General features: G+C 38.1%; 1 protein-coding gene across 4 annotated transcripts in view; it reads right to left on the bottom strand.

Annotated features, from left to right (window-relative positions):
* The window catches only part of CHD6 (chromodomain helicase DNA binding protein 6), a 174,960-nt gene that overhangs the window by 70,094 nt on the left and 88,348 nt on the right, over positions 1-16,518 (bottom strand). For all 4 annotated transcript variants that reach the window (XM_005871256.2, XM_005871255.2, XM_005871258.2 and 1 more), the window contains exons 11-15: positions 15,607-15,850; positions 14,331-14,507; positions 13,579-13,722; positions 9,021-9,276; positions 8,020-8,230 (exon numbers count right to left, since the gene is read on the bottom strand). In XM_005871256.2, the coding sequence (XP_005871318.1) occupies positions 8,020-8,230; positions 9,021-9,276; positions 13,579-13,722; positions 14,331-14,507; positions 15,607-15,850 (1,032 nt within the window). The remainder of the gene's footprint in view (positions 1-8,019; positions 8,231-9,020; positions 9,277-13,578; positions 13,723-14,330; positions 14,508-15,606; positions 15,851-16,518) is intronic.

Here is a 16,518-nt window from a genome sequence, read left to right as displayed (position 1 = left end):
GGGGGCTGGGCCGGGGGGGAACCCCCCCCCCCCCGCCCGTGCACGAATTTCATGCACCAGGCCTCTAGTTATTATTATAACAGCCACAGCAACAATATTAGCAGCAACCAAAGTGTCAAGCTCTGTGCCAGGCACTGTGATACATGCTTTACATGCACCATCACATTTAACTCTCACAATAATCCTATGAGGTAGTTTTACTGTTACCATCCCCATTTTACACTTGAGGAAATTTCAAAAATAACAAAAACCCATACAGTCAAATAACTTGCTATTACCTAGCTGGTAAGTGAGCTAACTCAGATCCATTTGATTCAATCAAAGTCCACACTCTTAACCAGTTTGCTGTGTGGCCTTCATATTGTGCCCTACATTTCAATGCAGCAGAACAGAAAGATTTTCCTAAAAACTTAGAAGAGAAAGTTAAATAAGAGACACCAGTAAACTTAGGAAACTTGTAGTTCTGGGATAAAATGAAAAAAAAAAACACTACAGGTATCAAAATGATTTTGATAAATCAATGCAGCGAGGATCTGGCCTGGGTGGGTTCCTACAGCAGTTGGGCCATGTATGTGATGTGTGGAAGAAGCACAGGATTTGGAGGCAAGAGACAGGGCTGGCACAATGAAACAATAGCAGCTACCACCCCACCATCACACATGCCAACGATTAACACCACAGGCACAGAGGACTCAGTGTTCTTTGACAAGACACCCGCAGCCATCAGAGAGGAGCGAGATGCCCACGGGTCTGAGTGAGGCAGGGAGTTAGCATACCCTTGGGAGAAGTCAATGAATGTGATGACATAGCTTGGCCATCACCCAGGGAAAGTTATTTCCATAAAATTAGATACCGTTCTGCCAGCTATGACTTAACAATGGTTTTAGAAATTGTGCAGGATGATTGGAATATTAATTCTCATTTCCATCACTTGTTCAGTTTTGAGGGAGTGCTCTCGAAGAACACAAAAATAAAATAAAATAAAAATTCAATTATTAGAGTTTTTCCCAATTGTTCCTCATCCCCTCACTTCTGAGCCAAATCCTTTGGTTATGCCCTCACCCTGGATGACAGTATGGCATGAAATTAAATGGGAACAAAACCAAACTGACAGCTGGAGAAGCAATGAGGCTCAAAAACAAAGAAAATCTTGAGGGCGAGTAAGTCTGAATGAAGAAATCAGACATCATAAAATTCCCCACACCAAACATCAGTGCAGCAATTAACCCTCTGCATCAACTGTATTGTGAACAAAATCCCTAGGAGTTGATGTGGTTCATGAAACTGTAATTCTGAGTCATTGTCAAATATCAATGAGAAGCAGGTGGCACTCTGGGAAACCTCTGTGCACTTTGTTTGGGGAGGAGAAAGGGGTGGAGGGACACATTTTGGCACAACAGAAAATGTTCTCACAAGGCCTAAAGGAAAATGAATGACTTTCTTGTCTCCCAGCAATAAACAGCTGGAAAACATAAAGAGTGAAAAATCACCCATTCACAACAGCCATAAACATATAAAACACTTAGCATGAAAATTAGTAAGAAATATGAAGGATTTGGCAATATGTCACTAGGAGCTATGTTGGTTTGTTCACCATGTCCCTAATACCTACAGAGGTTCTAGCACAAGGTAGGCACTTCATAAATATTTATTAAATCAAGTGTATATAAAAGACCTGAACAAGTGTAGTGAACATTATGTTCTTCAATTCTGTAAAGATGTCAATCCTACTCTACTAAATGTATAAAAGCCAATCAAAATCCCAATAAATGGATATATGTATATAGAGATAAATACAGATGTGTAAATGTGTGTACACACACACACACAACACACACACACACATAATTTTTTAATAGTGGGAGACTGAAGTAGTCAAGGATATACTAAAAAAGAATAATTCTGAAGTTCATCTGCATTAATATATGAGAAAGGACTAAAACTATTGATCAAAAGAACAGAAAGGTTAGAGATATACCCAGCATATATAATAGCTCAGTATATTTTATGGATAGTGTTTTAGATGAATAGGGGGGAAACATGGACTATTTAATAAATAGAAAATTAGACATATTTAGAAATAAACTAGGTTAGATGCCCATTATATACCGCTTATCAAAATTACAGAAGGATTGCAGACTGACATATCAAAAAAAAAAAGAAATCCAGTTAAAGATTATGAATTAACATGCATATTTTATCCTTTTATCTTCCCAAACTTCTAGTAAAATGATAGCTGAAGGTTGTTTATTTTAAAATGCATAATACATTTCCCCAAATAAACCCTAAACAGAACAGGAGAAATTATAACTAAATTCTAGAAGATGGAAAGTCAGCTAAATGGTATTTAATTTAAAGAAAGCAGAATGCCAGGTGAGAAATAACCTGATTTAATACTGCAGAATACACAAAGGGATCGGGCATTGATGGCATCAGATACTCCTAAAAATGGGGATGCAAAGAGTCTAAAAACCAGGGGAAATGGTTGAGTATCAGCCCTACAGATCACACTCCCTGCCCTAAGAGGGTAAAACAAAAGAACCATACCCTTCTCTACCCTAAGGGGTACCAATCACAGTTAAAGGTAGAAGTATTAGACTGAAAAAAGGGAAGAGAGAGTGGGATCTCCCTACCTCTCTCCACCCTGCTTCCCTACAATCAGCTCCAAGTACAATCAAGTTCCCAGCCTTTAGGCTAGGGAAAGGAAGGAAACATCCAAAAATACTGACACTGGAGATTCCCCAATGAAATGGTCCATCTAGATGACTAGTGTTTACAGATGCAGGGGGTGACCCAGAACCAGCAGTCCTAGCCCACATACCCAGAACTTCCAGGCAGCTCAACAGTGCGCATCAACTGATGGCTAAGATCTGAAATACAGAGGCTCTGCTTCTGGTATGGAGGGGCAAGGTCCTAACACACCAATTCTCAGCAAATAACAACCACAAAGTCCAGATGAAATACAGAAAACAAAATAAATGAACAGAGAAATTTCTCTGAGGGCCCTGGAGAGTTAAGGAAAGCAGGCAGATTTTGGAGAGCAACAGAAACTTGTGGTTTTGAGCAGAGGAAAAGCCACACAGTTATGGTGGCAAAGATGCAGGGCAACTACAAATCTGATAAAAAGTCACTGTGTTTCTAACCAGAGGCATGAGGGGAAAGAGAATCGGGCAATCAGGACTGCCAGAGGGTGAGAAGACAACTCTAGAATGTAGAAAGACAGAGAGGGTGTACCCCAAACTCTGGCTATAAACTCTACTCAAGTCTCTGGCTGGCCTCTGACTCACACATGCTTGGGGCAGACAGAGTAGTCTGGGCTGAGACTGGAGCTGTTATCTACTAGAGACATTGACAGAATTTGCATTTTGAGTCACATCTCATATAATACCTCCAAATAAAAACCATCATCTTCGCGGCAAATAACAGAATCCTGAATCTCCACAACAAAATATTCACAATGTCCATGGAAAAACCCAAAATTATGTAGCATATGAAGAAACAGGAAAAATGTGACCCATTCTCAAGAGCAAAAAACCCAACCAACAGGTGTCAAATCCAAAAAGTTACAATTATCAGATAAGAACTTCATAACAGCTGTTATAATTATGCTCAATAAAGTGAAGGAATGTATGCAATAAACAAAAAGATAGGAGATCACAGCAGAGAAACATCAAACTAAGAAACAAATTAAACTCTTAGAACTAAAATATAATTTGTATAATAAAGAAAGCATTGGATGGGCTTAATAAGTATGAAAGAAATAACAAAGAAGCAGAATCCTGAAGACAGATAAATCAAAACAAGAGAGAAAAAGGACTGGGGGGGGGCTTTCACAGGGGGGGGGGGGGGGGGGGGGCGCGGAGCAGAACAAGGACCTGTGGGACAGTATCAAAAGGTCAAACATTCAGGTAATTGGAGTCTTACAAAGAAACCAGAGGTGGGGGCAAAAGGAACAACAAAATAGAAGAAATAGAGACTCAAATCCTCCCAAATTTGATGATACGTTTACACATTCATTCAAGAGGCTCCGTGAACTGTACAGGATGAATTTCACTCATCACAGTCAAACTGCGAATCAAAAATCAAAAGAAAATCTCACTAGACAGAATAAAATAACACATTACATACAAGAGAACAGTGACTTAAATGACTGCAAAACTTCTCATCAGAAACTATGGGGGCCAGAACACAGTGGAATAATACTTAAAGGTGTTGAAAGAAAGAAAAACAAACAAACAAAAAAACAAACCCAGAATTTTAATGTAAAAGGAAGAGGTATAAAACAACAACAACAAAGAATTTTGACTTGGAGAAAACTGTAGGAAGAAAAAACAAATCTATCATGATAAATTTCAGAAAAACGAAAGAAGACACTGCACCTATGAAATAACCAGTAGAATGTTATAAGAATTGAAAATTTAGAGAAAAAATGCTCTAGGAAATTAAAAATATAATTATACAAAGAAAACCTAGAGTTAAAGTTGGAAGAGAGAGTAAAGGAATTCTATCAGAAAATATAGCAAAATATAATAAGATGGAGAAAAAAGAGAAAATCAGGTGATCAATCCAGAAGATCTGACATACAAATAACAGGAGTTTCACAAAGATAAAACAAAGCATAAAAAAATAATGAAAGATAAAATCCAAGAAAATTCTCCAGAGCTGATGAACTTAGATTTCAGACAGGAAAAACTACTTAGTATATAATTCAATGCATCCCATACAAGAAAACAGTTCATTGGAAAACTTCTCAGCACTGGGACAAAGAGGATATATCAAAGCTTCTAAACAGAAAAAAAAAAAAAAAAAAAAAAAAAAAAAACAAAGTCACATACACAGACTGAGAATCAGAAGGGCAGGGCTTTGAACTTCTAAACCACAACCCTGGATGCGAGAAGACAATGAACTAATAACCCTTCAAAATTCTGTGGGAAAATTATTTCTAATTTAGAATCTCAAACCCAGCCAAACTATTACTCAAGAATGAGAGTAGACGACAAACATTTCAAAGTTTCAAAATTCACTTATCATTCATCCTTTCTCGGAAGCTGCCAGAAGAGGTACATGGGATCTGATTCAAGTGGGAAGGAAAGAAACTTGTCAGCATGATGAAGGGAGATAACAGATGACAACTGTGTACTAGGTGAGAAGAGCCCTGAACAGAGAGGAGCATGTTAGAATGTCCCAGGAGAGATGGCCCTGAGAAGATGAAACTGATGTGCTTGACCGCCACAAGAGGAGATTTAGGCAACCAAGGTAAACTTTGGAGCTGAATTATAATAACTACACAGAAAAATAAGCAATGAAATAAAAAGCTAATTTTTAGCTTCAGGGAAAATAAAAATTATGCACTAAAGGGTACTACATGAGTAAGCTGTAATTTAGCATTTACATAAGTCAAAATAAACACTGAACATTACTCTAATTTGAAGTAATATGTGGCATTTGGGAAGATGGGAGGACAGGAAGTTGCACATGTGGCATTTCCGTAGTGAGAACAGATAATATCTAAAACTGAAAAAAAAATTATAACCATTAACATTTTTTAGATATAGTTATAAATACCAAAAGAAATAGCATAAAGAGTTTAAAGTAATTAATTGTTTATGAGGGTGGAAAAACTCAGGGGCCAGCAAGGAGTAAATTAGGAAATGCAATTTTTCATAAGTCTAATAGAATAATTTGCCTCTTTAAGTTATGTTGAATGCATAACTTTAATGAAAATAAAAACTGAATTAGCCCTGGCCAGTGTGACTCAGTTGGTTGAGAGTTGTCCCATGCACAAAGAGGTTGCTGATTCAATTCCCAGTCAGGGCACATGCCCGGGTTGTGGGCTCGATCCCCAGTAGGGGTCTTGCGGGAGGCAGCCAATTGATGTTTTTCCCTCTCTCTAAAATTAATAAAAACATAAAAAAATTGAATTAAAAAGAGAAGAGTAATGATGACATTAAACCCAGAAGAACTCTGTTAGGTGCTATCAGGATGAAGAAACTATAAAAGAAACACCTCAGAATATTCATATGATATAATGGTTAACAGGTGAATGAAGGCTATTTAAGCATATTAATTTAATCATTTAAATTTATTTAAAGCTGTTTTAAGATGGAGAGATTTAACTATTATAAAATTTAAAACTTCTGGGAATAAAGTAAACATACAAAAGCCCACATCCATAAGTAAAAAGTCAAAACAACACTGGGGAAATATATACACCATATTCTTAAGTAAACAAACAATTCTTATAAATTAATAAACAAAGACAAAGAGCAACAGAAAATGGAGAAAGAACATGAACAATTCATAAAAAAGCAAAATAAATAAAGATATATGAAAAAAATTCACTCAGAAATACAAACTAAATCATAATTTAAATATCTACAGGGGTTTTGAAAATGTGTATTAAATGCTTTTAAAAATGTACATCAGAATTGGTCCTAAGGAAATAACTGGCAACATTTACAATGAATGTAAAGGGATATTCAGAGTTTCTTTAAGTACTGAAAATTTGAAAACAACCCATAAGACAGAATAAGAATATCAGACAGATCACCAAAATTGTGTTGTAGGAAAATAATTAAAAGAAAAAATTTCATAATATATTAAATAAAAATGTGAGTTACAAAGTAGAATGTAGAATATTTAAACAAGTAAACAACAAAGCTAAATATATGTATGAACAAAGAAAAACGACTAAGAAGATAAACACCTAAGTCTGAATAGGGGCTTTGGGCAGGCGTTGGTGTTATATGTTCCCATATTATCAAAAGAAACTGTATTACTTAAGTAATTTGAAAACAAAATAAGCAATAAATGATAAATAAAAATAGCATAAAGGGAGCTAAATAAAGATACGCTATTTAATAAAAGTGTGTTAATTGGGGGGGGGAAGGAGACATATGTAATACTCTTTGTAATACTTTAAGCAATAAAACAAAATTTAAAAAATAATAAAAATAAATAAATAAATAAAGTGTGTTAATTATACTGTTACTCATTTTGGGGGGTTCTTTAAAAAAACTGAAAACTACAAGTTGTTTTGTATATATTTTGAAGAGTAAGATAATACATTTATGAAAAGCAAGTGTTCTGGCAATGGGTTCCTAATCTAAACTGAGTTCCGATTTCAAGGAATTATTTATGTAACTATTAAATGTCAGCATAACCCATACCTAAATTTGCCATTTAATACTCTTCTAGAAATTATATGTTAGAAGACCAAACAGAATCTTCCAGGACAAGAATATTTAAGACAACTGAGATTTGCCATGATTTTACTTTAAGAAAACAAGAATTTCCTGTAAACTTAGCAATGCCTAGACTAATAGTTTCTATGATCTTGAAAAATCTTTTATCATTAAGAGTTGTTAAAAATCCATTTATCATCTTCAGATCATTGATGTATCCCAACGTAACAAATGCAGTACCCACACAGAATCCAAATAACACCATTGACTTTCCACCTTCATGAGTAATGGACCTAGGATCAAGAAATTATAGGAGTGTGAACAAGAAAATAAAATGGGATGCCATAGCTAGTGTATCAAAAAACTTTAGAGAGTTTGCTGAAAAAGGACATGAAATATCCCCACATTATTTTCCTGTGAGTTGTCAGATCATGCTCTTTTAGTAATCTGACACATAGTGATGCTTTCTAGGATGTATTTCTCTCATCATCATTAAGCAACACAAAACAACAACAAAAGTAAACACATTTTTTTAACCTTCTCTAATGTTGATTAAATTGTTTCATCCAACTATAAAGAATATAAACAAACATGTAGGAGATCATTTTTAAGCAAAGCAAGGGCTCTACATTATAGGCTATGAAATTCACTCTAGAGAGTTAAACTTGGATATATTGGTCATAAGATTTAACTCTGTGTTTTAGTGAATCTTTAAGAAGAGATTCCTTTCCTTCCTTTTTGAATGCTTTGTTGTTGTTGAAGCACAATTTTCGAATTAATCAAGAAGAAGGCAGTGCCTGCAGCATTTGACGCACAGCTTTGACATCAGTCTCACCTTCTCTGGATGAGATAATCTTCCAGGATATCGAGACAGCGCACCATCTGGGAGAAGATAAGTACTTTGTGGCCACCTGCAATCAGCTTAGGGAGTAGTTTATCAATCAGCACCAGCTTCCCTGCTGCCTGAATCATGGCCTGCAGCTGAAAGTCAGGGGCATCAGAGCTGTGGGTTTTCCGGAAATCTTCCAGAATTTTCTCCTCTGCCCCTGAAAACAAAACAAAACAAAACAAAATATTCCTTGAAAAAAATTAAGGGTAAAAGCTGCTCTCTGCTTTACAGATCCTAGGAGAAATTAAGTGAATTCTTGGGTCCAGGACCAAGTCTAGTGAGGTAATGCCGTATGTGCATCCCTAGTCTGTGCCCCAGCAGAGGGCTCTGCAGTGGCAGCAGGTACAGAGAACTCAGGTGCTGTGCTCTCCTGGGAAGTCTCACCAGGTAGAGAAAGAATTTGAGATACCAAGATGACTTATGCAGTTAAAGAAACCTTCACAGAAAGTTGACAAAAAGATGTATCTTTAAATGTCATAAAAATTTAACTATAAGCAAATCCAAGCCAGATATTGATTTAAAATTATATCAAAAAGTTTTATTGCAAAAAAAGGGCTCCAATATATACTCTTATTATATAGGCAACTTCATTTATCTACAGAGTTTTCATCTCATTGCATCATGACCATTTACCCAACGAAGTAACACATGTTCTGTCCCAACGTGAAAAGTGTGGACTAAACCACAAGTACATAATGGACAACAGACTGATGAGTAACAGCCCAATCTTCAGATAGACAGTTTCAAAATGTGGCTCTTTGTACTCATTAAACTGCTTAGGTAGATCCATCAACCTCTTTGAACCTCAGTTTAATACTCTGTAAAAAGATGAGAATATATACATCCTAGCATCTAATGGGAACTCAATACCTACGATCGTTGGTTATCATGAGCCTGTGGCAGAGACCCACAACAGGCCTGAGTATCCCCCTGCATCGCCCACTCACCGTTGATCAGGTAAGGATGGTTGCAGCACTTTCTCAGCTCCATCATGGTGTTGATGAGGTTGGGCATGTTGTGCTGATTTGCCCCTTTGGTCAGGAAGGAAAAGTTCTTTTCTAGGATGGCCCGGTAGTACTTTTTCTGGATATTGGTCAGCTCTACTTCAATGATCGTCTCTTGTTTGGGAGCAAGGTTCTTTTCCACATCATCTTTCAGCCGCCGAAGCATCATTGGTTTTAGGATAGACTGCAGTTTCTTCACCTGTCCAGGTAAATCCTGATTTAATGATTACTGGGGTATTCCACCCTTCACTACAATCTCTTGAGCACAGTACTGTGGTAGCAGACTAAATGAAAGCTCATGACTGATCCCTGAACATGAGGCTGAAAGGAAAAAAGGGGTCTGGTTTTCATTCACTAGTATTTACTGAGAAACTATGTGACAACCTTACAAGATATAAAGAAAGAAAAATACAAAAGACAGTACCTATTCTCCAGCCTGTAGAAAACAAACTTCTCTCCCTCTAACATGCACACGTGTGCAGAAATTAACTGAGAAATATTTAAGCCTCATTAAGAGGTATAAGTGACATATTATAAAGGGAAGACTTAGATGCTGAAAGAACAAAGTAAGAAGTAGAGGCAATCTGGGATGGGCGAAATGGATGAAAGTGTCAAAAAGTACAAACTTCCAGTTATAAAATAAATGAGTCTCGAGGATGTACAGCAAGGTGACCATAGTTAATAAGTCTGTAGTGCATATTTGAAAGTTGCTGAGAGTAGATCTTAAAAGTTCTCGTCACTAGGAAAAATATTTGTCACTATGCACTGTGATGGATGTTAACTAAACTAGATTTATTGTGATCATTTCATAATATATACATACACTGAATCATTATGATGTGCATTTAAAACTAGTATGTCAATTATATCTCACATAAGAAGTAGAAGCAATCTGGAAACAGATTCTTCATATATCTTACAAATAACTGCAGCAAATGTGCTTGGGGGTAGCAGAATATAGAAAGCTGGTGCTATAAGGTGACTTCTACCATTCCATCATGCAAGCTGTCACATCAGGGGCGCTTTCAGCCTGATAGTGTTCTTTGCTATGATTTTTTTGTTCTTCTGACTGACCAGGCCTGGAGAACAGAACTCTATTCACTTTGACTGCACTGACCAGAGACCTGCTCCCTCTCCCAAGAAGACAATTCAAAGTCAAGGCACCTAAGTTAACTCTGAGCTAAAACATAATACCAATAAGAGTAGTCCTGGTGGGAAATAAAATAAGGGAAAATGGAAGTGCAAAAGATCAAGTTTCGAGTCATAAAGGCCTGTTCAAAACTTTTAAAGGAGTAGATTCTGCATAAATAAGTTGTGCAGGTGCCAATGCTTCCTGAGGAGAGTGATTCAGAAGAGCTACTTACTGGAGCAGGTTTTAAACAATGATGGAAATGCTTTACTTTGGAAGCAGATGCTTTCTAGAACTTTTATTTACTGTGATTTAAAACATACACATTTGATGTCATTTTTGTGGTTTTCTCCTAACTAACCCCAATCTTAAACCTACCTCATTTGAGACTTTCATTTTACCTACCATGGTACTTAGGAATCTAATTCCCCAAGTGTTTAAGGAATTACTACATAAGAACCCAGAGAGAAAAGAAATAGGCACAAATGCCCATCTGCCACATGCTGGGTTCCGCTTTTGCCCTTCACTTGTTTCATACCTTGGATCATCTAGATGAGCGGTTGCCAACCTTTCTGACCTCATGGACCATCAGTGGTCCACAGACCACCGGTTGGCGACTGCTGCTCCAAAGGTTTCCTTAAATCAGTGGTCGCCAACCTTTCGAACCTCACAGACCACCAATGGTCCACGGACCACCGATTGGCGACCGCTGATTTAGAGTATACTATGTGCCAGATACTGCGTTGGTCAATACAACAAACACAACTTTAGAGAAGATGCGGGCCTTTTCCTTAAGAAGATCATTGTCTAGGAAGAAGAAAAAATGCATACCACAAAGTAAGTGCAATGGAAGAAGAGAATGCATTTCTAATGGTCCAAAAATGGAGAGGGGGCTGGAGCTGGCTTTTGAAGGATCAAGATACTGCACACATAGCAGAAGTGGAATTCAGTTTGATTATTCATTGCTCTCAAAGCCTGCCTTGCCACAGAAGTAGAAGCAAACAGATTGGAACCACAGAGTGTACCCTTGACATCTGTTAGTGAAAGTCCTTAGGTTTCTCAGTCCCCACATTCTCTGCCCTAACCCACTGTCACACCATTGCTAGATTAATTTAGCAGAACTAATTCTGTCACTCCTGCAATCAAAGCCTTGCATTGCTCCTCTAATACCCACCAAATCCTTCAACCTGTCTTTCTAGATCTTCCCAAAATACAGCTCTGAACCTCTGTCCTCATACTCCATAATCATCCATTCTGTTTCCAGCTTATGTGAATGATTCCTTACTCCTGAATAAATTCTATTTAATAAACAATAAATTTACATTTTTCCTATGTAAAATAGTCACCATCTCTTCTCTCTCCACCTACTGAAAAATTACCCACTCTTCCAAGTCCACTTTCAAACTGTATTCTCTCTCTGAAATCTTTCCTGATTTCCAAACAGATGTAACCTTTTTCTCCTAATAAAGCCCCCAATTCCATTCTTTGTTTCTCTTGAGGCATTTAAACTTGTCTGGCGGCATGCAATATGTCAGAAAAAGAATTCAGAACAAGGGTCCTAGAGTGCATAAACCGGATGGAGGAAAAAATCAACAACTTATGCAAGAATCAAGAAGAAATGGATGAAAAAAGAGTACATGCACCGGTCGGAGGAAAAAATCAATACCATATGCAAGAAGCTAGAAGAAACAGATGAAAAAATCAACAACTTAAGTAAGGCCCAAGAAGAAATGAAGAGTGATATAGCTGCCATAAAAAACTCCATTGAAAGTATCAACAGTAGACTAGGAGAAGCGGAGGACCGAATTAGTGAATTAGAAGACAAGGAAGCAAAACACACCCAAACTATACTGCAAATGGAGAAAAAAATTAAAAGACAGGAGGAGAGCCTAAGGGAGCTTTGGGACAACATGAAACGAAACAACATACGAATAATAGGGGTGCCAGAACAACAGAAAGATGAACAAGGATTAGAAAACCTACTCGAAGAAATAATATCAGAAAACTTCCCTGAGGTGGGGAAGAAAAAAGTCACACAAGCACAGAGAGTCCCAAACAAGGTGAACCCGAAAAGACCCACACCAAGACACATCATAATTACCATGGCAAATGTTCAGGACAAAGAGAGAATCTTACAGGCTGCAAGAGAGAGACGGAAAGTTACATACAAGGGATCTCCCATTAGATTATCAAATGATTTCTCAACAGAAACACATCAGGCCAGAAAAGAATGGATGGAAATTTACAAAGTGATGCAAAGCAAAGGACTGAATCCAAGAATACTCTATCCAGCAAGGCTTTCATTCAAAATTGAAGGGGAAATAAGAAGCTTCACAGACAAAAAAAGGCTAAGGGAGTTTATCACCACCAAGCCAGCCATGCAAGAAATGCTAAAGGGACTGGTGTAAAAAGAAGAAATAACAAGCTCAGAAAGAAAACAGCCACACACAAAAAGAAATGGCTATAAACAAGTACCTTTCAATAATAACTTTAAATGTAAACGGACTAAATGCTCCAACCAAAAGACATCGAGTGGCTGAATGGATAAAAAAACATGACCCATACATCTGCTGTCTACAAGAGACCCACCTCATTAGAAGGGACTCACACAGACTGAAAGTGAAGGGATGGAAAAATATCTTTCAGGCAAATGGAAAGGAAAAGAAAGCTGGGGTAGCAATACTTATATCGGACAAAATAGACCTCAAAGTGAAGGCCATAACAAGAGATAAGGAAGGCCACTTCATAATACTAAAGGGATCCATACAACAAGAGGATATAAACTTGTCTGGCTTATTTCTGTAATCTTTAGTAGATAATTCTACCCTAGTAGACAGTTATTTATTAATGTTGGTCGTTTAGAATCAGCTTTGAGTCCAATAAGCCAGACTCAGGACTACATCTTTCAAAACTGAGGAAATTTAGTTGATATGGACAAAGCTGGACTTACCAATTACTCTAATATATAATTGCCTTCTTTTCCTCACTGCTCTTGAGTATTTTGTTGTACTAAAGAATGAGCCTGAGAATATGTTGCAGATTATGTAGGAGGAAGGAGGAAGGATGAGGGGAGCAAAAGAAAGCACCAAGATCCTGAAATCACAGCTATGAGCAAAATCACTGAACTTACATGTGAGATCAGTGAAGGCTAGAGGCCTGATATGTTAACACAAAATATTTTAGGTGTTGATTCATTTATTCTTTGGAGTAATAAGAACTGCTAATAACTAGCTTATCCTCCTCAACATAAACAAAAAATACATTAAATAAAGGATGTCAGAACTTGCTAACTCCTGTCCCCACAGTGGTTTCTCTCCTTGATGGTAAAGTAATCACCACATTGTCTCCTCGATTCTACAGGCCCCTATTTACCTGTTCCTCTGTTTTCAGATCTCCAAACTCCTCCAAGAAAGCAGTCTCTGAAGGAAACTGTGATGGCTCCAGAAAGTTGAGCAAACTGAAGAGCTCCTCCACAGAGTTCTGCAAGGGTGTCCCAGTGAGCAGCACTTTGTGTTCCTGCACAAATTAACACATGATGAACAGTGTTTGAGCTCCCCAAACAGTAGGCCAGGGCATTCTGCGCTCAATTTGGGGCAATTCTATTGTGCGTTAATGAAAAGACAGGGTGCCAACATTTCATGGGCGTACAGTTAATAGATCAACCTTCCTTTCACATTAATAATTCCAGCAGCAATTTCATGTTAATTAAAACAACCATTCATTCATTCATTCATTCATTCGTTCGTTCGTTCAACATTACTGAGTGCCTTCCCTCACATTCTGGGCACTGTGCCAAGACAATAATGTAAAAAAGCCATCATCTTTGGTATCAGATCATTCAGGGACCCAGAAACAAATCAAAACACCTTACATTTCCAGGTCACAAATTTAATGGGATTTAAGATTCCCTTGGGTCCCTTTGGGAATCAATCTATGGCAAAGGTCAAACTGTTAACCCAGTTCATAACAAAAAACAAACACATTTGACTCCTACATTATCATAGCTATAGAGGGCAAACAAAATCTAGAGTAAAGAAACTACGCAAAAGTAAGTTACATGAAGAATGCTTCCTCCATAGTGAAGAGAAGCCCCCATGTTTATGTGAAGAGCTTGCAACTCTCACCAGGGCCATGAGCTTTAGACCCTCCAGAAGTTTGCAGTTCCTGTTCTTCAACCTGTGAGCTTCATCGATGATCACACAGCTCCAGTGAATCTTCTTCAGCTCTGGGCAGTCTGCCAGGATCATCTCAAATGTTGTGATGACAACATGGAACTTGAAGACTCCTGAAAGGGGGTTTCCCTGAGGATGATACAACAGCAGGCAAAACTTTATGCAATGGCTATAGAATCCAGCTAATGGGCACCAGCTGGCCAAGAGGAGCCAGCACTAGAAATGCTAGGGCCTAGGTAAGAAGCCAATAAGCACTGCTCTTCCTCATTTGAGAAAAGAGAGAACACAAGAATGCACCAGCTATTTAGACAAGAGACAGACCTCATTACATGGGTGAACAGAAGAGAGCATGTGCCCTCACAAAGGTGAGACAGATGAGCAGTACGGAAGGCACAGCAAGGAAGCTTTTTATTTATTAACTGCCAGGGTAAGGAAAGCAGATGGGTTTTGATTCACACATTCTAGTCACGAGTCTGTCTAAACCATGCATAGACAGTAAAGATCTTGATTCCCCTGGGACAGGTGCTACCAGGAGGGCACACCTTTGCCTTTTAGCCTGTCTCAGTGCTGCCATCACATTTGAAGAACAGAGCTGCATCACGTCAGAGCACACCGTAAATTCCTTCCAAGTGTCTCCAGCAGTTACAAAGCTCCCGGCTGGCTTTTCTCTGATTAGATTCTTTTAATTTTCACCTTAATTATAAAATCCAGTGCCCAGAACAAGAACACAAGCATACTCGGCAAAGTCCTTATACTTAACAAAAGCTTTTTAAAAATTCTATTGTGCTTTTAACAATTTGAATCCTGTTTTCTCTTTATCCTTCCCTGTCAAATCTGTTAACCTCTTCTCCAAACTCCCTGGCTAGGAACCCATTCTCTATACACCAATTCTGCTGCTCACTTTCTTCACTGAGCATACAGCAATTCAGATAAAATTTTGTGTGTAAAAGTAACTTCATAATCCAACCCAGAAGCCAAGCTTTCAGAGTCCTCTGGTATATCTCAGGGAGTGTAAAGCATGCCCTATAATTCCGTGTTTTATCATAAATTAAACTACCAGGGAGGAGTAAGAAGTCTGCCTCAATAAGCATATGACTGACTCTACATAATCAGTAAACAGTAGCCCAAGGCACAAGACACTAAACTCCAGAAGAAAAGTGACAGAAATGCTGCTCTCAACTGTGACATCGAGGTGTCACTGGGTCTTTGTGATCGGCATAAGGCTCACCTGTGCATCTCTGTACACCATCTCATACTGCTGGATCATCTGCCTACTGATCTGGCTGCCGTGGTACACAATGGCATTCATCTCTGTCCACGTTCGAAACTCCCGTTCCCAGTTAGTGATAGTGGAGAGTGGGGCGATGATGAGGAAAGGGCCATGGACTCCCCTGAGGAATATTTCTGAAAGGAATGTGATGGACTGGATGGTCTTCCCTAGGCCCATCTCATCAGCCAAAATACAGTTTTTCCTGCAGAGAGTAAGAAATACAGGCAATTCACAATCAATATAGGACAGAGGTAGAGGGTGGTTATAACTAAAAAGATACTTCAGAAGCATACCTTGACCTGTAAGTGAAGGTCTTACAGCATTTGCCAGAGATGCAACTAAGGCAAGTTTTTATTATTATTAGTCATATCTTGCCTGCTTCCAAAAAAGAACTATGGCAGATTGCGAGGAAATACATGAAATGGGTCCATTTAAATAAAAACTAAAAACACTAAAAATTAAAATAATATAGAACAAAAATATGCCTCAAACTGAAGCCAGTTTCTGTATCCAACAAACTTCATGGAAGCAAAGGCAAAAATAAAATGATAAGTTACATGATTCTCATTGTCTTTCACTCGTGTTATCAAAGGACAAACTTAACCCACATAATAAATTTCTAATCAGAGAAAAGATGCTGGTCTCTTCTGGTGATTCAGGGTCACAGATTGCACAGAGCCAAGACACTCGAAGCAAGGGTGTGGCCCCATCCAGTCTCACCTCTCACTGCATAGAGGGCAACCTCAGACATAGAAAGCAACGCTCTGAGCTGAGAATAAGGGTAGAAGACTACGCCAGAACACACGCCTCCAGAGTCCCATCTTGGTGTGTTTTCCGTTACAACATGCTGTCTTTAAGATCAATACTGGG

Source organism: Myotis brandtii, unplaced genomic scaffold, assembly GCF_000412655.1.
Source record: "Myotis brandtii unplaced genomic scaffold, ASM41265v1 scaffold333, whole genome shotgun sequence".
NCBI classification, from domain to species: Eukaryota; Metazoa; Chordata; class Mammalia; order Chiroptera; family Vespertilionidae; genus Myotis; species Myotis brandtii.
Note: the sequence above shows the minus strand (reverse complement) of the source record. Positions and strands in the feature narration are given on the sequence as shown.